Here is a 23,746-nt window from a genome sequence, read left to right as displayed (position 1 = left end):
AAGAGAATGTTCTTTGCCTGAACTATAAAGCAGCATAATAATGCAATTGTGTTGAACAACAGTCTATAAAATATTCAGCGGGTATCTCTTTCACTGACCTGATAAAAATGTATAGCTTGGGGCTCGGAGCTTCTGACATCTCAAGATTTTCCACTAGGAACTGATGAAAATTAATACCAAAAAGCAAGTGCTGTCATTACAGCATTCAAAAAAAACCCCATGATAAAGACTCCTACAACTGCAAAGAAAAAAAAATATACAGCAGAAGAAATAGTTGTTTATTCTACACTTTGAAGCAATTATATCACCAGCAAAAAGGCTTCTCTCTTCTACAGAGCCAACTAGGATTTAATAACATACCCTGCAAATCTCCTCCATCACTCCAACACTAAAGAACCTCACTGAGGCTTTGTAATTCAGATGCAACAAAGCCAGGTTCAAGTTCAACCATGAGTCCTCAGCAAAGAGCATGCTAATATCAAAAACTACCTGGGTAGTAGTTTTTGATAGCTGGCTCAGTTTAGGATTCTATTATCTGAAGCTTTGAGTTGGGCTTTACAACTAGCAAGACTTTGCATTTGGACAAAGGCTAAAAGACAAGTGAAGCGGATTTGCCTCCTTGGTCTGCTACCACTGGCTGTCCAGTTTAGCCAAAGAGCCACAACGTATTAATGCAAATAAACTCCAACTTCAACTGATTTTTCCAGGAATTTTAGAGCTGTTGCCCAATTCAGCCTAACCATGGTATACACATAGAGGTTGCTTTCAGTAAGACAAGGAAGGCTTAAGTTGGTTTCTATTCATGGCTACTAGTCACATCTTCATGAAACATCACACTCCCAAAAAGGCACAGGTCTCTGCACAAGGCCCCTCTGAATCAACCAAACCAAGAGTAAATGGAATAGGAGAAAGAAAGATTTAAGTTCCATGGAAGTCAAGCCCAAAGCTCGTCTAAGATGACAAATTTTACCTCTGTGAGGAGGACAAAAATAACAAGGCGACCTCAGTAACTGTGCTTTACCTGAACTTTTTAATGGGGATGGATACAATTAATACATTGTAAGCCAGTTAAAAATTTTCATTGACTTGTTATTACTTTAGTGAATAAATTAATGGTCAGCTGGACAAAAAATAACCTCAAGGAAGGAGTAAAGATATTACAAATTCCTTGAGGAGCTCTTCCACTGCTAGCTGCTGTCATTGTTGATGCACAACCAAATCTGTATTGCTATGACTCTTGTTTCTCCAAATGCCTCCACTGCAGTACCTGCAGTATTTTCCATTACTAACTCATTTAATGAGTTACACTCCATTATCAGATGGGCAGCGCTTTGGTAGAGGTGTGGCAAAAGATTCTTTGCTTTCTGTCAATGCTCGTGGCTGATGGACAAAAACACTGAACCTGACACCTTGGTTTGCTGCTGCCCTCACAAACCCACTATTTGCAGTCATGGTGATGGCTTTCAAAGTGTCTCCTGTCCCAAAAATGGCTAAAGAGCGGCTGTTGATTTTTGAACTAGCCACTAGTCCTAAGGCACGGTCCGAGGGCTGATCTGGCACCACATTAATTCTTTTAACAAGCAATGCAGCTCGCTCCTTCTCTCCAGGTCCTCCCAGTGTTTCCAAGATGGACTGAAAATCTCTGACAGCAGATTCACAGGCAAAGAGCTCTTTTCCCTCCATGAACTCCTTCAGCTGAGGCAGGACTCTCTCCCTTCTTTCTTGGGCTGCTTGCTCTGTCAGCACTTTTTCTTTGAAGACAAAGTAGCAGCCACCATAGCTCAGCGCAGAGACATAGGTAATTAAGGTAGTGATGTCCAAATTAACTCTATTGCAGATGTTTACTTTGATCTGGGTAGGGAAAGCAATGCTGGCCACTAAATTCTCCCGGTCTACTCTGGTCACCTGCAGGAGTTCAGGGCCTTCTTCATCTGATTCACTGGTGTCAAGGTGCTCATTTTCTGCAGATGGTTCTACCAGTGAGTTCACAGCAACAACATCTCCTCTCACAGATATTCCCATCTCCTTGAGCCTCTCTGCCATAGGACTGGACACGCTATTGTAGAATGCAAAGATGATGTGGGGATTGCTGTACTCCACTGGCTGCTGACGGCTTGCTTGCAGGAAGTCCTCTGCCTGCTCAATGACACTTTTGTCACCATACTGGCCCCTTCCCAGCCAGATGTTATGCAGGGCCTCAGCTTTACGACCGATGGCCTTCACCCACGTGTGACCTCCGTTTGCAACAACATCTACCACCAGTGTCTGTCTGTCTCCAAACCTGTCCTCATAAGCAAAGACATGGAGGACACTGACAACATCCTCCAGGTTCTCTGCTGACTGAATAATGGCTTGGAGGTGGGTAAGGTTTGTACTCTGCAGATGGGATTCTTTAATGGCCACTTTCCCTGCCTCCACCTTGTGTAAGAAATTTAGCTCTGCCTTCAGTTTGCTACATAGCTTTGCCCCACCTTCTATTCTCCTTTTCTGGGACTTGGAAAGGGCTTCCGCTCTCTTAATCAAGTCTTTGGCAACAGCAATTCTTTCACAAAGCAGTGACTGCACAGACATGTTGGAAACATTATTCCTGTCAAGTGAGAACAAAGGAGAAGATTGTTATTGCATGGCCAAGAATAAAAACAGTCAAAAGCGTTCTTTCTAATGGTATACACTCCAGCCTTGCAGTAGACTTAAGTGCAACAGCTATTGTAAAGCACAAGGAACTGGAACCTCAACACAAAGTCCTGGTGATGAGTTAAATTCCTTTCCTTCACCTTTAGAAATCCAACCGATGGCCTCAGAAGACCCCAGTTCTCAGCTAGGCAGCACTTAAGTCTACACACAGACCTTGCAAGCTTGTGGTTTCCCCCCACCTACCACACAAGAGACCTTCACTCAGCCAGTCACTTAGAGGGATCTTAACTCTCACAGCTCATTTGCAAAACCTGCCATCCAGAGCAAAATCAGAAATCCAGTTAATGCCATAAGCAAATCTTGCCTCTCCCTCTCATCACACTTACTGTTAAAATTAAAAGCTACCCACTATGCAGCTTTCAACCTGCACTGTTCAACTCAGTGCATGAACCCCTCAGACGGTGGTGAAGCACTGCAACAGGCTGCCCAGAGAAGTTGTGGATGCCTCATCCCTGGAGTAGTAAAGGTCATGGTCAGGTTTGGAGGGGGCTTGGTGCAACCTGGTCTAGTAAAAGGCACCACAGTAAAAGGTGTCCCAGCACACAGCAGGGAGATTGCAACTAGATGATCTTTAATGTCCCTTCCAACCTAAACCATCATATGTTTCTATTACACAGCCTCATGACAGACTATGAATCATAATTCTAGTATCAGGAGAACCTCTATGCTAAAGTTGCTATGTTTTCTAATTCTACTAAGAGATTTACTGGGTTGCATCTGCTAAATCTATTTTTTTCACATCTGTATTATTTTAGCAGGCCTTCCCTGAAGAAAGTATGATTGGAATTCTTTTACTGAACATGTGCTGTCTTTGAAAATGTAGGATTCATACTACACCAAACAATAGCATATTTAAGACAGTAACCATTATGAATAGTGAAATTAATAAACTTTTACTCCTGACTACAAGTATAAACACTGTAATTCTTCCTATAATTCTTACCTAACCTGCATGTTGAAGTAAAGTGGTATTAAAGGACAAGATAAATGAAACTCCAACTGAAAAGGAGCAACAGGACACAGCCAGGTCCTGCAACAGGCTCTGCCAGGGCAACTCAGCGGCCTGCCTTCAAACAGTGGGCCTCCCTGGCCCTATGTCCAAGTGGAAACATGGAAACACTAACTACTACTGGCCTGGTCCCCATCCAGGATGAGCAACATCTCCACCTGCTACTTCATGGCCAAGAATCCTGATGCCTTCCGAGACAACTTACTAATGCTCTTCAGGGTCCCAGAAAAATCAGCCTTTCCCCCTCAAACTCTTTGCCACTGCCACAAGCTTATCATTGAATGTAATGCAATGAGTAAAACCTCACGATTAGTAATTGGGTACCTCTCCCCACAGCAGCTACAACTCCTACATACACACACAAACGCTTCAACACAAAGCATAAATCAAGGGTTGCAGTGACAATAAAACCACAGACGCAACTACTTTTTCAGCACAACTACTGTGCAGTACCGCCACTATCAACCACAAGGTCGCACACGGTCCCTTGCCTTCGCCAAAGGGCCCGATCTCCCTTGGGCGGGGATCGGCGGCACCGGCCTCCTCTCCTCTCCTCTCCTCTCCTCTCCCCTCTCCTCTCCCCTCCCCTCCCCTCCCCTCTCCTGCCGCTCCGCCATCACGTGTTCGCCGCGCCGGGGAGGCCGCGCCGCCATCTCGGATAAGGGCACGGCGCCCTCAGCGCTCGCCCCAGCCCGGCTCGGTCCCCCGGCCGCCGCCAGCCTCGCCCTCCGCCCACACGCCGGCCCCGGCGGAGCGGGCGGGTGCGGGACGCCGGCCCTCGTCCCTCCTGTTCTCCCCGTCCCCCAGTCACTGCCGGGACGCGATTTGCTCGGGCCCGCCTCGCCTCTCCGGGGCTTGCAGCCCCGTTCACTCCCCCGGAGCTGCCGCCTTTCGCCAGTCCCCGCAGCCCGTACTCACAGCCCGGCGGCCACAGCCCTCGGCCCGGGCTGGCGTGGCGTGGCGTGGCGTGGCGCGGCTCGGCCCAGCCCGGCACCTCCCCCGGGGCCGCCGGGCGGGGACAGCCGCACCACCCGCCTCGCTCCGGCCGCCCCAGCCCGCCCGGCCTGGCTCTACTCCTCGACGTGCCCGCGGCTTATCGCGAAAACCCTTCAAGGGCGAAATGCACTACATCAGGTCAGACGCAATATCAGAATATTCTTGGTTGGAAGGAACTCACAAGGATCCTTGCGTCCAACTGCTGGTCCTGCCCAGGACAGCCCCAAGAGTCACACCGTGTTCCTCAGTGTTGTCTAAAAACCTCATGAACTGTGTCAGGCATGGTGTTGGGGAGTTTGTTTCACTGCCCAACCACCCTCTGTATGAAGAACTTTTTTCTAATACCCAACCTAAATCTCCCATGACACAGCTCTAGATCAGTCCCACGACCCTGGCCACTGGTCACCACAGAGAAGAGATCAGTGTCTGCCCCTCTTCTTCCCCTCATGAAAAAGTTGCAATTGCAATGAGGTCTCCCCTCAGTGTCCTCCAGCTGAACAGACCAAGTGACCTGCGCTGCTCCTCATACAGCTTTCCCTCGAGGCCCTTCACCATCTGTGTTGCTCCTCTTTAGATGCTCTGTAGTAGCTTTGTGTCTTTCTTACAGCGTGATGCTCAAGAACAGCACGCAATATTCAATGCAAGGCGATAGCACAGAATAACAGGGACAGGCCAGAGACAAGTTAGCCTTGGACTTTTAACTTCACTGGAGAAGCAACAGCCCTGGCTCCATGCATGTTGGATCTGTGAACGTTGGGTCTGTTACATTTGGAGAACAAAAATGAGCTGTACTAAACCATTCTGTGAATATGTGAGCAAGTGTCCCCAATATCTGCCCCAAGTTGCTGCCTGCCTCCATGCAGCAGACATAGCTACGGCCCACTCCTCTCCACGCAGCAATACTCCCTTACAGTGCGGGAGACTTAGCTTCTGAGTGCCAGTTCTTGCAGGGAGAGATGATCTCTACTTGTCTGAATGATTTCACAAGATCTGGAACGCAATAGCAAGCCAAAGCAAGTTGTAAGGGGCTTACTGCACCTGTATGTCTTTTACTGTGGGTGATGGCACACTGGAACAGGCTGCCTGGAGAAGTGGTGGAGTCTCCCTCACTGGAGCTATTCAGGAACCATCTAGACACAATCCTGTGCCCTCTGCTCTAAGATGATCCTGTTTGAGCAAGGAGGTAGGACCAGATGTCATTCTGTGATTCTGTGACTTAAAGTAGTAACTTCATTAAATGAAGTCACTGTTCTCAGATCCCAATCCCACTTATTAAATGAACCCCAATTCTCATAGGTGTCACACTATCCTGAGGACCTTGGAGCAGATCTTCTTACAGGATAAGCAAATCAACATTACATGCTGCGGGTGACGAGTCTCTTGTTCTTCTTTCAGATGACTGCATTAGTAGGAACAAGTTAAATGACACAAAGTTATAATTCATAGTAAGGTGAAGTAATCAAGTCTGTAATTTGCCATTTCTCACAGAGGAACAATGTTTGTCTGTCTTATTGCACCTTGACCCATTTATGCAGTTTCTACAAAATATTTAAAAAAAAGGGTAATCTCATGTAATTAAAGGGTGCACTTCTTGAAAATTACCACAATCACCATATAATTTGGCAGTCCACTGCACTAGTATCACTCACTCCTGAAATGATTTTAAGAAATCTTCAAGTTAAAAATACTATTTCCTTAGATTTTAAATGGAAAAATATGTTACTTAGTTCTCTGCAGTTTAAAGATTTCCTTTTAAATAGCAGATAAAAGTTATCTACTATTCTAGACATGCAGTTAAATAAAGAACCCCGCACTTAAAACCACACCGCTTTCCCCATCAGAGCAGTATAGTATCAAGGTCTATCTGACTACCGTTAAGGAAATTATCTAATACTCAAAATAAAGCCTGAATTCAAAATAGTATGCATATTGTTTCCTAATTACACCAAATGCCATGAACTGCAATTCTCTGCAGGGTTTAAGTATTACCAGGGAGCTCTGGGACTCTGTTCTTAATGGTGCAAAAACAGTCACCAGCTTGGCTTATCGAAGTGAAAACCACTGGCAGCAGACCAGAGACCTACTCATATCATTTAACACAAAACAAGGAGCAGTTTACCATGGTTTGAAACTTGGTAACATGGTTTCAACTACCTTTCATAGGGTGTTCTTTGCTCATCAACTGTTTCTATTAGAAGAGACAACTAAACCACTGCAGTCAATTTCTGAAGTACCTACCCATATTTTTGCATGTAGAAAACTCTTGAATATTTATACAGTATTAAAAAACTAAGTGTGCATAAATATTCTACATCAAAGATGCAGCAATATAAAGCTTTCAGTTTCAGATCTGAGTTGATTTATTTTCTCTAGAATAAGAATCAGAGTATGGCCTGGTTTTCAGAGTAGAATACTCAAAAAGTGATGTGGCAGAACTCTAAATGAACCATTGGAACAGAGCTTTTATTTCTGACATTAGGAAATAAAAATTCATTTCTGGCATGCTTCAGAAATTCTTATTCACCTGATGATAACAAAAACCATCAGAAGACAGACACTGGAAAGCACAGGTCAACCAGCTTATACACTCTTTTCTACGGGTATTCTGTATTTTCTTCATTAGTTATGGCTGGCTGATGTGGGACCTGCCAGGCTGCTCCCATACATCCTTAGCCTTACGGACAAGCAGACTGATTGAGCTGCTGCTCCGAGTTCATTATCAATGTTTTAACAATCAGATTGCTTTAAAAATACAAAATCTGAAAACAGTAACTTAAATAGCTGCAGACCAGATTATTTCTGTTGAAAAAAAAAAAGTGTATTTATCCCATTTCTTTTGTGGTAAATTATAGGTTTTTATGACTTGAATGATTCTACACATGTAACAAACATATTGATATATCCACTCAATATCTGTAAAAGTTATGGTGCACAAATTAAATGCTCCTTTCATTACATCTTTAGAATTATCTTGAAAGTTGGAAAATACTTTAGCACAATTCAAGGGATAAAGTAATTACATTACATACTCTCACATTCTGTTTTGTAAATCCCATTGATTTTTATTGATAAATGCATTTAGTTTTCAATAAGAGTTACTGTTTCTACTTTTCCTAACAATATTTCAAGATTGAAAAGGTGCAATTTCAAGGGCCAAGAAAATAACTCAAGTAAAACAAGTTCTTAGGACACAAAGACCAGGATGGTCAAAAGCAGAGTGGCTCAACCAGATCACAGTACACATCTGAAATGGAAGACTTTCCTGCCCCTTTGTGAAAGTACATGATGTTGTGCATCCCATAAAACTATTTCTGGAGATTAATTAACATTTAAACAATATTCCAAAGTGAAAAAAATTATCACTCAACATTTCAATTTTTTAAAAGAAGGCTGAACATAAGTTCATCATGGCTGTATATGAAAAACTGTTTCCTCAGCAATAAGGATGCTGAAATCTAAGTTTTATGTCGATAAACAGGCTAGGATTGAAAAGACACACAGACACCTTCCCCCAAAACAATGGCCTCTGACTTTATTCTTTAGCCTTTTTCAAGCTGTCACTATAACTTTACATTTTGTACAGTATTTTGTGTATCAAGGGAAAGAATTATCTTTAACAAGATTCCATGTATTACAATATCAAGGACTGTTGTATTTGCACCCATGATGTTTAAAAAATCTCTCAGACAAACCATGTAGAAATAAGTATGCAAAAACTGCAAAGAAAAACATTTAAGTAGCCAAAATTAAAAAGACCTTTGTGTGAACCACAGTCTAGCTTGGTTTCTACTAGGCTATTGCAGCCAAGTAGTCCTTAACCTCAGTTGGAGTAAGCCTCCTAAAACCAGCTTCATTACAGATGCCAACTTCAATGTTGTCTTCTGTCATTTGCCCTTCAAAGCTCTCCTATTAAAAAAAACCACAGTTCAGTGAATCATATCAGTGAAGACATAAGAAACTTCTTTCTTAAATACTTTGCTAACCTTTAGTGTTAAGATAGCAGTATGAATGGCATCTTCAAGCTCCAAATCTTCGTTGTATCTGTAAACAGACATTAATTTATTTCAGCATAGGACAAAAACCTTTACAGATTTTAATAATCCTGGAGTCTCCAAAATCCCCAAAACTACTAAAATCTGTTTCTCATACAAATATTATTTGTAAGCATAGTGGCATTAATAGTCAAAGTTATTATTTGTTAAAAAAAAAAATTCCCTACTTTTCCTACTGACATTGTATATAACATTGCTGCAAATATGCTGAATATAATGTTTAGTGCACTCAAGTAACTCTACATAAACACAGAAGTTGGAGTTTAAATAAATTAAACGTCCTGTGCACTTGTAAACAAGTACACTGGAAGCACCACACCTTAAGTATTTTAAAACTTTGTTCTTACAATTTAAAAAGTGTACATTTCTTTTTTAAGTCTGGCTATTTTATACGGAACCTGAACAAAACAGTGTCCTTTCAGAGAAGTATCAAATACATTACCTTTTCTCAAGAAATGTTTTCCCATTGACGTAATTTTTTCCCATTGCTGTTGCTTTCCAGGCAAAATAAGCTCCCTGTAAAAGCAATAATCTATTAATTGAATTGTTTTGTGTAACTTAGTGGAACACTATGTATTCAATTACTTGGTAAAATATACAGCAGCAATTAGTAGGATACTGAGTGTTCTGAGACTACAGGAGACAATTCTGGATCATATTGACACTAATTTTATATGGAACATATGCTGTGAAGCTGTACAAGATGTGTATTGCACCCCACCTATTTTCATTCTCCCGCTACTTTGAAAGATGCATTTAGTAAGTCATTAGCATAGTTTTGATTTGGGATTCCTTAACCAGAAATAGTTTGTTTGCATTTGAGAAAGAGTGCACTCAAATCCTTACTGAGGCTCACCCCACATATTCATCTTTTTGAAGATAAAGTAAAATAATGTAAGTGACTTGTTGCAAATCAGCCATCTGATTCATGTTCACTACTACCAACATATTTAGTCATTGCCTCTAGCATGAAGACCACCAGCAGTTCTTTGCCTCTATCAAACTGACTTAAACAAGGCATCGGCATTTTGCTTTTTACACTGAAGCATCAGGCAATTCAAACCACTGGAAGCTGCAATGAGCACTACAATCAATGACCTCATTTTTTCATCTGAAGCACTGCACCTCATACGTGCATCCAAGGGTAGTTTTTCTGAAGTGCAGTGCAAACCCAGAAAAAAAACTCATTTAAATTGACCACTGTCATTAAATACCACAGCATGTGCATTACATTTCACAATGCTACAGGTTTTGGCTTAACTTCCATCCAGTTTGAGCAGTATAAACAGTCAATTTATTTTTTCTTAGTAGCTGTTACAGAACGCCATTTTTGCTGGCACTATTACCTAGGTGGGAAGGTATGAAAAGGGATGACCTCCCTCAGAAACAGCTGCCATCTCTCAAAGCAGCACAAGAACATGTAGGCACAGAATGATGCAGGCTTGCTCCAAGCACCTACTGAAATGACCTATTTTGACTTCTGAAGTTATCTTTCATTCTAGCTGTGTATTATTATTCTCATCACAGAAAGTACTTCATGAGCACATGCAAAGTTTCACGTGTTTTATCAGAGCAGCAGAACTTACAAGTGTAAGATACTTACAGATGGATCCGACTGAAATAAATACGGCCGCCCTTCATTCCAGCCACATATTAGCAGTGATACACCAAAGGGACGAACACCACTACAGGCAAACAAAATGTAATAAATTATCCAGTGAAAGTCAAAAGTGACTAATTATTCTGGATATTTTTACCTTCTCCCCAGAGCAGGGCTGTAATGAGGACGAGTCAACCAACAGAACAAAACCAAAAGTGTCCTGCCTTGGCTGACATGTCTGTGTGCAAGATACGGAGACCATTCTCACCCACTGCAAATCAGTGCTTCTCCCATTGGTACACTTTCTGTGCACATTCTCCACTGAAAAACTGCTTTTCCACAAAACCCCCAATCCCTGGGTAGCTGTTACTCATTACATTTAAACACCAAAATCTTTCCAAGCAGCTCTGCAATCCCAGCACATACCCAGACTGCGTGTACTCCTGCATCACAGAGGCAATTCTCTGTACTAGCTGAGCTGTTGGAATGGGCTCATGATAGACCAAGTAATACTGCTGGGCCAGCTTCCGAGCTCTGTGCACAAGTACTCTGAAAACAAAGACAAAAGTACTATGTTAGAAAAATTCCAACTAGAACTGAAAACTCATAATAATATCCATTCAGGAATTGTACATCTGGCATAACATCAATGTAAGACCCGAGACCATGCTGAGTTATCTTTATCAACCAAGTAATTGCTGAAATATATAAAGTTGAATTACACTGCTTCTATTCTTTAGATACAAGATTATCTGACAAGTTAATGAATATATTAAGAAAAAGTTCAAGTGAATGTCATTTACAGTGCAATATAGTATTATGACATACACTTAGAAAGAAACAGCTAATTGCTACCTGTTACTTAAACTTCTTGTATGAATATGCATCTAAACAGTGATCAAACAGAATGTTTTAATACCTGTAATCTGGACCCATACCACTGTACACTAAACCTATATGTTTGGTAATTGGTTCTACTTTGTGGACGCTCCTTTCATCATACAGAATGGACTTCTGCTTCTTCTCAGTTGCCAACACCACTCCATTTGCAGCTGGAAAAGAACAAAAAAACATTTAAAAATGAAACTAAAATTAGCAGTCAAAACACTGAATGAGCTTATTAAACTGTTAAAAAATGTCTTCCTCTCTTTTTAAAAGTCGTTCAAGCTTACAATCAGGTTAAAGACAGATACTTTGATGAATACACCCAACACATTGTTTCTTTTTTAAAATAACCAAACAGCTCCCATAATTCCATTCTAAATAGTCTGTATAACATTAATAATTGAGCAATCTAACTAGCTTTTTTGTGTGTGTGTTATTTCTATATATACGGACAGGAACACTCAAAAAACCCCCAACACCAAACATCTACTTCTACCAGCTGAATGTCTCCAAAATCACCCAAAAAAAGAACCCCAGGAAGCATAAAACTTATTAAAACATGTGAAAATCCACTGAAAGAGTAACAAAATATTTAACAGAAAGAAAGACAAAGAACGATCCAATACAAAAGACTCAGTATGTACATGATCCAAACTGGTTCAGTTCTCCCAAAAAATAGACAAAATCCCAAATCCTTCAGTATTGTCAGGACATACCTTTAATCCCAACTGATGGAGCTCCTGCAGCTACTGCAGCCAAAGCATATTCAATCTGAACAAGCTTTCCAGAAGGACTAGAAAGGAAGATGCAAAATAAATTTTTCCACTCAGTGGGAAAAAATCTTCAGGCTGTATCATGACTTTCTATTAAAATTACACTGTATGTGTGGTTTCCAAAAGCTTTCAAGACACTGATGTTCACTTCTGAAAGGAACCAGTAAAACACAGCTAGGCTTTTTGACTGACAAGCACACAAGGTCAATGGCACAAGACAGCAACAACTCCTATTCTGTTCCCAGGCAATCCTGCATTTTGTTTTAATGATACACGTTATTCTGGTAACAGATGCAGAGTCATCCAAATGGAGCTACAGGTGTCAAGCAAAATAAGTTACAAAGTAACTGATTCAGAAGGAGAGGGGTGGGGAGGGGTCCATTCTCCATCCCCAGTAAAAAGAACACCAGAGACAGCCACTTACTGGATGAGTGAGTGGACAAGTGATTTTGCAAGTGGATCTGTTCTCTAGGCTGCATTTCAGACACTGCTGCTTTAATAGTTACACAAGTAAAATAGGATATTATGTAACTCAGTGCTTAGATGAAGAAAATAAAGCAAGGAATAATCAATCAGTATAGCAACTTATACACTGAGGAAACAGGGTGTAAGGGTGACAAAGTAGTAATTCTGGCTTTCCCACTACAAACTATAACAAATCAGAACAATCACTCCAAGCACATAGTGCTTCTGTTAAATACAAATAGTTTGTGATTCCCTTAGGAAATAATTTCTGAAAGCTTATAAACAATTCAATCTACTTGAGCAGAGCAAGCATGTTAGGCTGCGCCCATCCATTAAGAACATTCTTTTCATCATTTTAGGTTACGAACTGCTTCATTTGCTCATCTGCAACAAGCTTTTAGCAATCCCTTTTGCAATTACAGCATGACTCTCCACTGAGATTAAGGGGACACCTTCCCATGAGCAGCATAAAGGTTCTTTTGTCCAATTTATTTTTTCTATATGCAACATATGTCTGAATACCTTAATAGTTTCAAAAAATGAATGGAAGGTAATTTCCTTTACTCTAAATTAATCTTCAGTCTAAGTATTAGAGCAACACCCCAACAGACACTGCTGCAATAGCATATTCACTCTGTGCAGGCCATCATTCCACATTCAGGCTGTGCACAACACCAAGTGCAAGGAGAGCAGCCACAGCAAAGCACAGCAGGAAGGAAGACAAACTATTTTAAAACTCATCTGCTTCACTCATTCTCACATCTGAAGCAAGCTCTCAGGACACAACAGCTCAGCTGTCATCACGTATTTCCAGTTAGCTCAGAATCACAGAATTATTCCCCAGCCTATACTGTGTGTGTGGTGATCCCGAGCTTGCTAAGCCAGGCACCCGCTGTAAGGCACCGCCAGTGTCCAGACAGACCTTAACGTGATACTATAGCAGCTCTGTCTCACAGCAACAAGGACACAAAAGCGGCGCCCGCACCGGGGCCCGAGGTCAGCGACATCACCAGGTGGACCCAGGGCCCTCCCCACCGCCCTTCAGGAAGCCTCTGGGCAGCTGCGTGTCCCCCTCGGGCGCCTGACCCCCGCCGCTCTCCCCACGCCCGTCACTCCTGTCCAGGTCGAGCCCCCGGTACCCCCCAGCGCTCGCAGGCCCGATGACTCTGCAAAGCGCCCCTTCGGTCCTGCCTCGCCGGCAGGCCGCTCCGCTCAGGCTGAGCGCCGTTCTCCCGCTGGCCCGGCAGCCCGCCCGCCTGTGCCTACGAGCCCACAGCCGTCCCTGCCCCGGCACCTGAAGGTGGTGAGGGAGAAGCTGTAGCCACGCTCCGCCATTTTGGCACCAGCCCCTGCGCTCCCCGCGCCGGCTCCTCGGCGCAGGCGCGGACGCCTCTCCCGCTCCCAGCGCGAAAGCACAGCGAGCGCGCTGATTGGCGAGGTGGTGGCCTCTGCCCGAGAGGGCCGGGATGTGGTTGGCGGCGAGGTGCTCCGTGAGGCATGCTGGGAGTTTGAGTCCTCCATCCGCCCTATACCGCTCCGCCCTCCTGGTAGCGAGAGCAGTGCTGGGACTTGGAGTCCTATTCCGGTCTCCCTGCAATGTCGTGATTGGATGGGGACACTCGGTTTCCCAGAAGGCTTAGGAAGAGGGTCGTCTGCCCCGAGGGCTCGGCCGGGCCGTGTGGGGTTATGGCGGTGCTGGTCCTGGTCCGCTCTCCGCTGCCGCGGCTTCGCGCTCTGCTGCAGCGCTGCTGGGGGCGGCTGGAGCGCGGCCTCTGGCCGGGTGTCTTCGGGGGCCAGAGCCCGTCCTGGGGTAGGTTCCGGGCTCTTCTCCGCCCAGCTGAAGGAACTGCACGCGTTCCTATGTCACCTGCTTTGGGAAGGGTTTGGCGTAGATAATCTCAGAGGTCCCTTCCAACGCCATCGATTTTGGGATTTTGTGAGAGGGCGACGTCGGGGCTGAGGACTCGTTTTACTTCTGAAGGGCGGGGGGAGGCAGGGAGGGCGCTGAGGTCAGTGAGGGAGCGGGGCGGCGGCGCCGCTCTGGCCTTGCTTCGTGTCGTGTTTCCTCGACCGCACGTAAATGGGGCTTGGCTGTAAAGAATTTCAGATCACAGATTCTGAGCTGGAAGGAGCACACAAGGATGATCAAGTCCAACTCAGCCCTGCACAAGACAGCCCCAAGAGTCCCATGTGCCCAAGAGCATTGTCCAAATGCTTCCTGAACTCTGTCAGGCTTGGAGCTGTGACCACTTCCCTGGGGAGCCTGTTCCAGTGTCCAGACACCTTCTGGGGGAAGAACTTTTTCCAAATGTCTGACCTAAACCTCCCTTGACTCAACTTCATGCCATGCCCTTTAGTCCTGTCGCCACAGAGAAGACATCAGTTCCTCCCCCTCTTTTTCCCCTCTTGCAGAGGTTGTAGAATGTGATGAGGTCTCCCCTCAATCTCCTCCAGGCTGCACAGATGAAATAACTTCAGCTGCTTCTTGTATGGCAAGAAGGACAGGCCCTTCACCATCCTCATGGCTCTTCTTTGAATGCTCTGTAAGAGCTTTATATCCTTCTGATGTTTTGGTGCCCAAAACCGAGCACAGTATTCAAGGGGAGGCTGCACCAGTACAGAGCAGAGTGGGACAATCACCCCCCTCTTTTCCTTTCTCCTGTAGGACCAGCACTAGCTGTGCAAGGTCCGGCTCTTGTTCCACAAGGGATCAATGATGCTGGAGCACCGAGCCTGCTGGAGAGCGTGGTGTGGATGGCGGCGCCCAAGCAGCGGCGCACCATCGAGGTGAACCGCTGCAGGCGGAGGCATCCCAGCAAGCTCGTAGAAATAAAGGTAAGCAGCAAAACCCTGGTTTTGGACACTCATTGCAGAGGGAAGGACTGACTGCAAAAGCTCTCTGGAGTTTGTTTATAAATCAATGAGCTTAAAAGATACTATCATCTTTAAAATCCTTTGTAAATTCTTTGTAATTCATGTGTGACTGTAGTCTGAGGTTAAATGAACAGTGACACTTGAAGTGCAAGCCAACAAAATGTGAATTTTGGCTGAACAGATAATGTAAATGGAAAAAGTGTACCTTTTCTGTGCACCTAATTGAGTCCATTGGTCTTTAGTCTTCTAAACATAATTAGGATAATGACTTAGATACTGAATTTAGAGGTCATTCTTAGTAGTAAGGATTTGACATAGCAACACATTACAGAAAAGTTACGTAGAAGAATACATTTTGAAATGGTAGGTGAATTTCTTTAATTTAACATTTTTATTTGTAGTAGTTCCCTGTTTCTTTTTTTGCTGCTGCTGTTCAAATTAGAAAATTTCCTGTTTTCCACTGTCATTTTAGAGGAACATAGATGTTTGTCCTGAATGTGGAAACTTGAAGCAGAAACACATCCTTTGTGGCTATTGTTACGCAAAGGTCAAAGAAGAAACTCGACTGATACGGATGGAAATATATAAGAAAGAAGGAGAACCATTTAATGCTCCAACTGTAGAGACTGTTGTCCTTTATGAAGGAGAAAAACCCATGGAAAAAGATGAAGGCAAGCGGATCATCGAAAGAGCCAGGAAGCGTCCATCTTGGTTTGTTCAAAATTGATGCTGTAGAATTAACAGTAGCAAAAGCAGTTGCTGCAGGAAGAGAATTCATGATTTCAAGAATGTTTTTCTCGTTCACTCAGTGTGAATAGAACTCCTCTGAACTTTTGGGAAGCCCGCTTGAATTTTGTGTCATGCCATATGATTTTCCAGTCAGATGTTGTTTCTTCAGCATGCAGTGGGAAATGCTTCTCAGTGATACATCGCAGCAGTCAACAGAGAGAAATCAGGATCTGCCTTGGATTTGGATATCTGCATACCCTGAACAACTTGTATGCTAATGTTCTATGCTGGTTTTGTAAATAACAGCTTTTAAATTCACAGATGTACAATGAAGTTTAAGTGTCCCAGGGAAATTTGCTTTCTGGTTTTAGCTACTGCTCTTTTGGAGGGGGAAAAATGTTTAAAATTAATATTGATCATAAACAAAGGATATTTTCCAGGAAATATGCAGTTATTTCGTTATTTCCTTTGTGTGGATTCCTTTGTGTGGATCTCTCTACAATGCTGCTGTTTGAGATAATTTGTGATAGTCCTAGGTTTGATCAAAGTAGTGATTGCCACACAGTATTTGCATTTTTTTCTGCACTGGATGAAGGTTGAATATTCCTTGCTGTTGTCAGTATACAAAATAATTCTATCTTAAAGGGATGTGTAAAGCCTGTTCCCCCTCCTGTCCCCTGTCAGCGTACACTTGAGTAAAAAACAAATTGAAATGTAATGACTGGAAATCTGTAAATGTGACAGGGTCAAAGCTGTTTATTTGCAGCTGTTCAGTAGTCTGGGTGGTCAGTGTGTGCTTGGAAAACCACGAGCAGCCATGGTGCCTTCAGCTGGAATCCTGGGCAGAGAGGGGGCAGCTCTGCCTCCACTCTCCGTTGGTGCCCTTCAGAGGTACAGCTGCAGCACCTGCCTGGATTTTCACTTTGGTTTTAGCCACAAAGCAGCACCACTGCTTTAGGGGTTTAAGTCTGTTTTCAGTTTTTGTCAGTTGCTGCCTGGAGAAACACGCACCTGATCACCCACATTTCCTGAACTCCTGTGTTTTTAAGGGCTGCTTCCCAAGGAATTCTCTGAGTAAGTCTCCTAAACAGGCCAAAGTCTGCCCTCCAGAAGTCCAATGTAAAAGTCTTAATTGATGTTCCTCCTCATTTCACCAAATATTGAGAACTCTATAATTTCATGATCACTCTGCCCCAAGCTGCCTCCAACCACCATATCTCCCACCAGCCCATCTCGATTTGAAAACAGCAGATCTAACATAGTCCCTCCCCTGGTGGGCTCACCCACCAGCTGCAACAAAATGTTGTCCTCCATACACTAAAAATTTCCTGGACTGCCTCTTTTCTGCTGTATTAAGTACCCAGCAGGTGTCTGGTAGGTTGAAGTCACCCACAAGAACAAGGGCTGGTGATCCTGAAATATTCTCCAGCTGCTCATAGAATAAGTTGTCCATATCTTCTTCCTGGTTGGGTGGACAATAACAGACTCCCAGTAGGATGTCAGCCTTGTTGGCCTTCCCCTTAATTCTTACCCATAGGCATTCAACTCCATCTTCATCAGTTTCAATACCTGTGGCATCAAAAGCCTCCCTAATATAAAGGGCCACCCCTCCACCTCTTCTCCCTTTCCTGTCTCCTCTGAAGAGCTTGTAGCCATCCAGTACAGTGCTCCAACTATGTGAGTCATCCCACCATGTTTCTGTGATGACAATTACATCATAGCTCTGCTGCTGCACCGTGGCTTCCAGCTTTTCTTGTTTGTTGCCCACGCTGTGTGCACTAGTATATGTGCACTTCAGCTGGGCTACTGATTTCACCCCTATCTCAGGTTTACCACCCTTGGGCCTGCTTCCAGAGAGACCAGCTGCATCCCCTTTCTCCTTCAAACTTAGTTTAAAGCCCTCTCAACGAGTTCCACCAGTTCATGAGCTAAAATCCTCCTTGCCCCTGACGGAGAGATGGAGCCCATCCAGTTTCAGCTGGCCAGGTGCCATAAAAGTTGCCCCATGGTCAAAGAACCCAAAATTCTGCTGATGACACCATCCCTTGAGCCACTTTTTGATAATGTGGGCTCCCCTATTCCTTTCATAATTTTTTGCTGCCACCAAAGGGACTGCTCCCTTGAGCAGAGCACTACCTGTGTCTGGGTTGTCCCTCTATTTCCTTGGCACTTGAGTGTATGTGTACCTTCGCTTCCTGGTTCAGGAAGCTGTGCTGACTTAGAACTGTTCCCTGGCTTTCTACATCATGGGTTTTTTTTTTTTGGTGGGGATCTCCCCACAGGGATCTTCTGTCAGGGTCAGAAAAGTGGCAGACTGTAGGAATATAAAAGTGGAGGACACAGGACCACACTTTCCACAATAGCCTTCATTTGTAGTTGGCTGAGCTCCTTATGCCTGCTTAAGGAGTGGGCTGGTGTGTGCTAGAATATTTCATTTTTGCTTTCCTTGCTCTGGATCCCATGCTTTGAAGCATAACTGGTAGTAACAGATGTTAGTGGAGATATACTACATTTCCTCCAGAAAGTAAAGGCATAATGAAACTGACAAGTGCAAACTGGTGCCATTCAGTTGACAATAACCAAGCAAACAACGAAGGTCCTTTTGATTTGTCCAAACAGGATTTAGTCCAGTCGTGTCTGTCTTTTGCTTGTTCAGAAGTGAAGCCAATAAAAGGTGTCCAGCAGGATGTGGAGTGGAAAGCTAACTTTTGACAGAGCTGCATGGGATGAGACTGACACATTAGAGGTGAGATTAGCCAAGCAGTAAGGCAGATACACACATGCCTTTCCCACAGGGCAGTGTGTTTTACAGAGGGGTGAGGAGCCTTTGATTGGTCCACATATAGGACCAATTACACCTTGCCAATTGCACTCAGTTGCTGATTAGATATTAATATTTGACAGTTCTGTAGGAAAAAAGCTGGATAAACATAACTTCCTCCAAGATCAAAATCAAGATCAAGATCAAGATCAGTGAATCCTTACAGGTAAGAAATCAAGCAAAGGGGCAAGACACCTGTGTAGATGAGCAAGAAGCTTCTGGCAAAACATAAAGAGAACTAGGAAGTTTATGGAAACTTGAGAAAAAAGGGACAGGGTTCTTGGGCACTTGGGAGGGATACAGAAATGTTTTCAGAGTATACAGGAATGAGATCTGGAAGGCTAAGGTCTGTTTGGAATGAAATGTGGCAAGGGATATCAAGGACAACAACAGGGGCTCCCTCCAGTACATCAGTAGCAACAAAGATTTGGGAAGATTTGGGAAAACGTGGGCTCACTGCTGGTGATGACAAAAGATCCAGAGAAGGCAGAGTTATGGAAGGTCATTTTTTGCTTCAGTCTTTACTGACTCTGTAGGCAAGTAAAAAAGTCTGGAGAAAAGATTTTGTGTTGAGGAGTAACAGGTGCTAGTCTGACACTCCTCAACACAAAATCTTTTCTCCAGACTTGTGGGTGCCAAGGCAAACTTAATACCCACAAATCCATGGGCCTTGATGGGATGCACCCTCAAGTGCTGAGGATTATTTGTAAAATAATGGAGAGGTACATGAGAACTCAAACTTCAAAAAGAACAAGAAGGAGGACAGGATCCAGGGAACTATGAGCCAGTTAACCTCAATCCCTGGAAAGGTGATGGAAGAGCCTGGTTGTCATCTCCAAGTGTGCAGACAAAAAAGAAGGTTATGACAAGTAGTCAACATGGATCCACCAAGGGGAAATCATGCTTGGCCAGCCATCCTTGTATGATGGAATGACTGGATGGGGAAATGAGGGAAGAGCAGTGGATAATGTCTACCTTGGCTTCAAGGCTTTTGACACTGTCTTCCACGACATTTCCATAGGTCAGAACTGGCTGAATGGCAGGTCCCAAAGCGTTGTAATCATCACCGCAGAGTCCAGCTGGAGGCCTGTACCTGGCAGTGTTCCCCAGCAAGGGGTCCAGTCTTGTTCAACAAAGATCATTAAGGGACTGAAGGACAGGCTGAGGGAGCTGGGCCGGTTCAGCCTTGAGAAAAGACAACTGTGGGGATCTTACCAATGCATAAACTGCTCTAGGTGAACCTGCTTTAGCAGGAGGTTTGAACTAGATGGTCTCCAGAGGTCTCTTCCAACCCCAACCATTCTGTGATTCATCTCATAGCCATACAGTTTATGTTGGTTCTGCATTTATGCAATCCAGACAAGAGGAGATGCTTGACAATGTTTCATCGTTGTTTCTGAGTAGTGTGAAGGGAAAATCATTTGGTATTCATGGTATCTACAAGAAAAATGAGAACCAATTGATAAATATTGAAGATTTGTATATGTAATTGATGTTGTAACAGTTAATTTTCCATAGAAGAAGTTATCTTCAGTGAGTGTCAGAGCAGTCTTGTTTGAATGACTTTTCCTTCAGAAGAATAGCAAAGCTCACTTTCATTGCTTTGTCGTGTTAACTCTGCCAATGCCAAGCTCCATTACCTTCAAATAAAATTGTGAAAAATAAAAATTCCTCTAAAACGTCCAGCCTGGTCTGTTACTTGAAATAAACCCTGTTTAAAAAGTAATTTTATAAAAATATAAATTGCAGTAGTGCTACTATAGAAACACACTTTTGGAAACAGGGTAAATTACAATTAACAAGAGGCAAGCTGTTTGTTGCAAATGCTGTGCTTTAGAATCCATTTACAAACAAAAATTTTATGCACCAGTAATTTAATTTTGATTCTTTGTGTACCTCCTAGAAATTAAAATAGACTTTTTTGTCTAAAAACTTCTTATGATTAAATAGATATATTTGATTACATTTTTTTCTTCTATAAGGATTTTATTTAAAAATTTATTTATTTTGCATTTTTAAAATATTCGTAAAGATGATGTAATATCCTAAAATATAAAGATGCAGGTTGCTAAACAATTTTGTGTATTAGTAAGATCTGCAGGCATAGAGGTGATCTCTGGCAGTGATCAATTACGATGTCCTTAGAGGCTGATAAAACAAGTTCCTTCTTAATCACCCATTTAGTGAGAAAATGTTAATAAAATGTTTCTGTATAGAAACATCTATTCTGTTGAACATCCTGTGCTGGTATTTGATGTAAGATACCCTCCTTCAAAGCACTAGGTGGCAGAGAAGTGCAGGTTTCGGGCAGGTGTGAAACAGAGGCCTGAGCTCTCAAGTGCGATAGGAAAGAGATTCGAAGAATTTTCACCTGTGTAAGCAGAACTTCTGCGAAAAGACTGAATTTGATAAATACGAAGAAAAATACAAGAATAGTTATGAAAAATAAATTAATATATTATAATTAATTGTTCCAACTAGATCTAATTCAATCTATATGGAGAACAAATGCTCTGGCTTTTGTTTACATTTATGCACTTCTGTTCTTTGCTGGGTGAATTATTTGAAATTGCAGTTTTACCTGTCATTTCTCCTTAATTACAGATGGCTTTTCATGTTGTTTTCTATGCCTATAGAAAACAATGACTATATATTTCTATGCCTGTATATTCAGATAGTTGACATTTTCTTTATGCAGCTAGAAAGTCCCCAAAATAATAGGTCTGATGGCATTCCAGTGAATATAAAGGTATTATTGTCTTGAATTCATAGAGCCGTAAGGATCTATTTGTAAACAGCAGACAGAAACTGGAAAGAAAAGGAACTAGTGTGGTGTTAAAAAAAATTAGTTGCTCAGAACAGAACAGAAGATTTTGTGCCCCATCAAAGGTTTGAAATGTTTTAGAAGTACAAGGATGATAAAGGTTCCTGTGTTTTTAGAAACTGTGAAATAGTGTTTAAATAAGATATTTACAAAATTCCTTCTTTCACATCACATGACTGCATTGTGTAATTTATGCTGTGAAGGAGGATCGATAAATATGAGATGTTTCCAAATTACCAAATTTACCTCACCCTCAACCTGCCAAAGACTTAAGAATGAGCCCAAATGGAAGGAAAATCCATGAAATTAATGTGAAGAAAGTAGACTATGTAGCAGTGATGGATCTAATTTTTGCATATTCTTATGTATATTCCCAGGAGATTCTGTTGAAGTTAGTGGTGTATAATTCAAGGGAGAATTTGGTCCAATGTACTGAAATGCGGGTACATGGATGCATACATATATATATATATTTAATGCGGAGCATGTACCTGGGAAAATACTGCTGGGCACCAAACATTTGGTTTATGGCTGAAAACTAAAATTGCCTTTGATGAATGTAGTAAATTGAGTCTAATCAGTTGATTTCTTTCAAACATCCTATATTTCAGTTTCAGTTCCTGTATTTTCCTCACTAGTTTAGGACAATACACATACTTAGAAGAAAGTTTATAGGATTCATTTTATATTTAAGATGTTGGATAAATCTATGAAAACAAAACCTGAAACTGGAGCAGAAGACTCAAAACAAAGCATTTGTGTGTGGAGTCACCATAAAAAATGTGTCAGGGAGTTCTCTGGAGTGCCACTGCTGAATCCTGTGGTTTTTTTTTTTTTTTTTTGGTAAAGAAAATTACCTGGTTCTAAGATGGTGTGTTGAAAATGAAGAAGCAAAGATTTGGAAAAGCACTCAGCAGAAATCCAGCTCTAGCTTACAATTTTCTAGCATGTTCTGCCTTTTAAACTAATCCTAAGATTTTGAAAAATTGGGATATACTTATCCAAACACACAGGTATCTGACTGTTCCCTTTAGTTTCTTCAAAGGGTAAAGGCTCTTGTCTGACATGTCCTGGTTGTAAAGTAGAATAAAAGTAGAATAGCACTTTATGTGTTGTAAATTTGGAATCAGCTCACCAAGGCGCAAGAGGAATAGGCACCACAAATGCAGAGTGTGTCATGGTGTAGGAATGACAATGAGCTCCTACTTTTGGGGCTGACAGTTTTTACATCCATTCCCAAGGTATACTAAAGCTGTTTCTATTCCCAGCCCCATCACACAACTCATCAGCTTGTCTATCAATGGGGCTTACAGCTCTGCTTTCCATTGTGCTGTAGCTCTAGAGCACATTCACCCAGTGGAACTACGGATTTTGAACAGGCTGTTGGAAAGATATATATTTCATTTTGTAATCTGGGATTACTATTAAATACAAAGAATAGAGGTTTTCAAGGGACTATACTGAATAGCTTAAGGCTCAAAGTTGACAGGCCAACCCTATATGAAAGGTTTGTTCTAAATATAATGGGTTTGGAAGTTCCTACTCCTTCATCTTTTGACAGTTCCTACTCAGTCATAGTCAGATCAAGTACAGCATCTAAAGTGTTTTGAATAACATCAGGAGTCTGTCCAATTATAGATATCTTACATACTTCTGTCTCTCTTAAACAGGATTAATGATATCTTGATTTTCAAGAAGCCATTGCTTTCCATAGCAGTTCTTTTAAATGAAATTGTAATTCCAAGTGATTGAGAGGTGGGCTATAAAACATGAAGTTGTTGGTTACAAAGTCAATTAATGAAATAATGAAGTCTTTATTTTTAAATTTTCAATTTTTAAAATGGAAGTCAAGGAAATAAAAATTAAGCCTGTCCGTTTCGAACGCCCTTCATGATTTATCACTTGAGCCCAAGGGTCCAGGTCTGCCACAGTTCTTTGGATAAGGTCATTTGTGAACAAAGAATGTAATCTCCTAGAAGTTTGGGAGAATGCTCACGCATTTCAATTTCTCTTGCTCCAGATGA

At 42.4% G+C, this 23,746-nt stretch overlaps 3 protein-coding genes across 4 annotated transcripts; 1 reads left to right on the top strand and 2 right to left on the bottom strand.

The window, feature by feature from the left end:
* Positions 1 to 1,011: 1,011 nt before the first annotated feature.
* On the bottom strand, positions 1,012 to 4,775 carry CUNH7orf25 (chromosome unknown C7orf25 homolog). 2 transcript variants are annotated; one of them, XM_041466634.1, is made up of 2 exons: positions 4,622 to 4,775; positions 1,012 to 2,587 (listed from the first exon to the last, which is right to left on the bottom strand). In XM_041466634.1, exon 2 carries the CDS (start codon positions 2,569 to 2,571, stop codon positions 1,303 to 1,305), a length of 1,269 nt encoding a protein of 422 aa, XP_041322568.1. In that variant the 5' UTR covers positions 2,572 to 2,587; positions 4,622 to 4,775; the 3' UTR covers positions 1,012 to 1,302. The 2 variants fall into 2 exon arrangements, with proteins under 2 accessions (XP_041322568.1, XP_041322569.1); XM_041466635.1 differs by lacking the exon at positions 4,622 to 4,775 and adding an exon at positions 4,195 to 4,282.
* A 3,430-nt stretch (positions 4,776 to 8,205) lies between these two features.
* On the bottom strand, positions 8,206 to 13,891 carry PSMA2 (proteasome 20S subunit alpha 2). The gene is made up of 8 exons (XM_041466462.1): positions 13,769 to 13,891; positions 11,953 to 12,029; positions 11,271 to 11,403; positions 10,778 to 10,900; positions 10,355 to 10,436; positions 9,194 to 9,267; positions 8,683 to 8,740; positions 8,206 to 8,605 (listed from the first exon to the last, which is right to left on the bottom strand). The coding sequence occupies exons 1-8, from the start codon at positions 13,807 to 13,809 to the stop codon at positions 8,489 to 8,491; spliced, it is 705 nt and encodes a 234-aa protein (XP_041322396.1). The 5' UTR covers positions 13,810 to 13,891; the 3' UTR covers positions 8,206 to 8,488.
* Positions 13,892 to 14,122: 231 nt separating this feature from the next.
* On the top strand, positions 14,123 to 16,795 carry MRPL32 (mitochondrial ribosomal protein L32). Its single transcript, XM_041466760.1, has 3 exons — positions 14,123 to 14,284; positions 15,140 to 15,309; positions 15,821 to 16,795. The coding sequence occupies exons 1-3, from the start codon at positions 14,161 to 14,163 to the stop codon at positions 16,073 to 16,075; spliced, it is 549 nt and encodes a 182-aa protein (XP_041322694.1). The 5' UTR covers positions 14,123 to 14,160; the 3' UTR covers positions 16,076 to 16,795.
* The last annotated feature ends 6,951 nt before the right edge of the window (positions 16,796 to 23,746 follow it).

Source organism: Pyrgilauda ruficollis, unplaced genomic scaffold, assembly GCF_017590135.1.
Source record: "Pyrgilauda ruficollis isolate IOZ18807 unplaced genomic scaffold, ASM1759013v1 scaffold2, whole genome shotgun sequence".
Classification (NCBI taxonomy): Eukaryota; Metazoa; Chordata; class Aves; order Passeriformes; family Passeridae; genus Pyrgilauda; species Pyrgilauda ruficollis.
The sequence above is the reverse complement of the archived record's forward strand: the minus strand, read 5'-3'. Positions and strand labels throughout refer to the sequence as shown.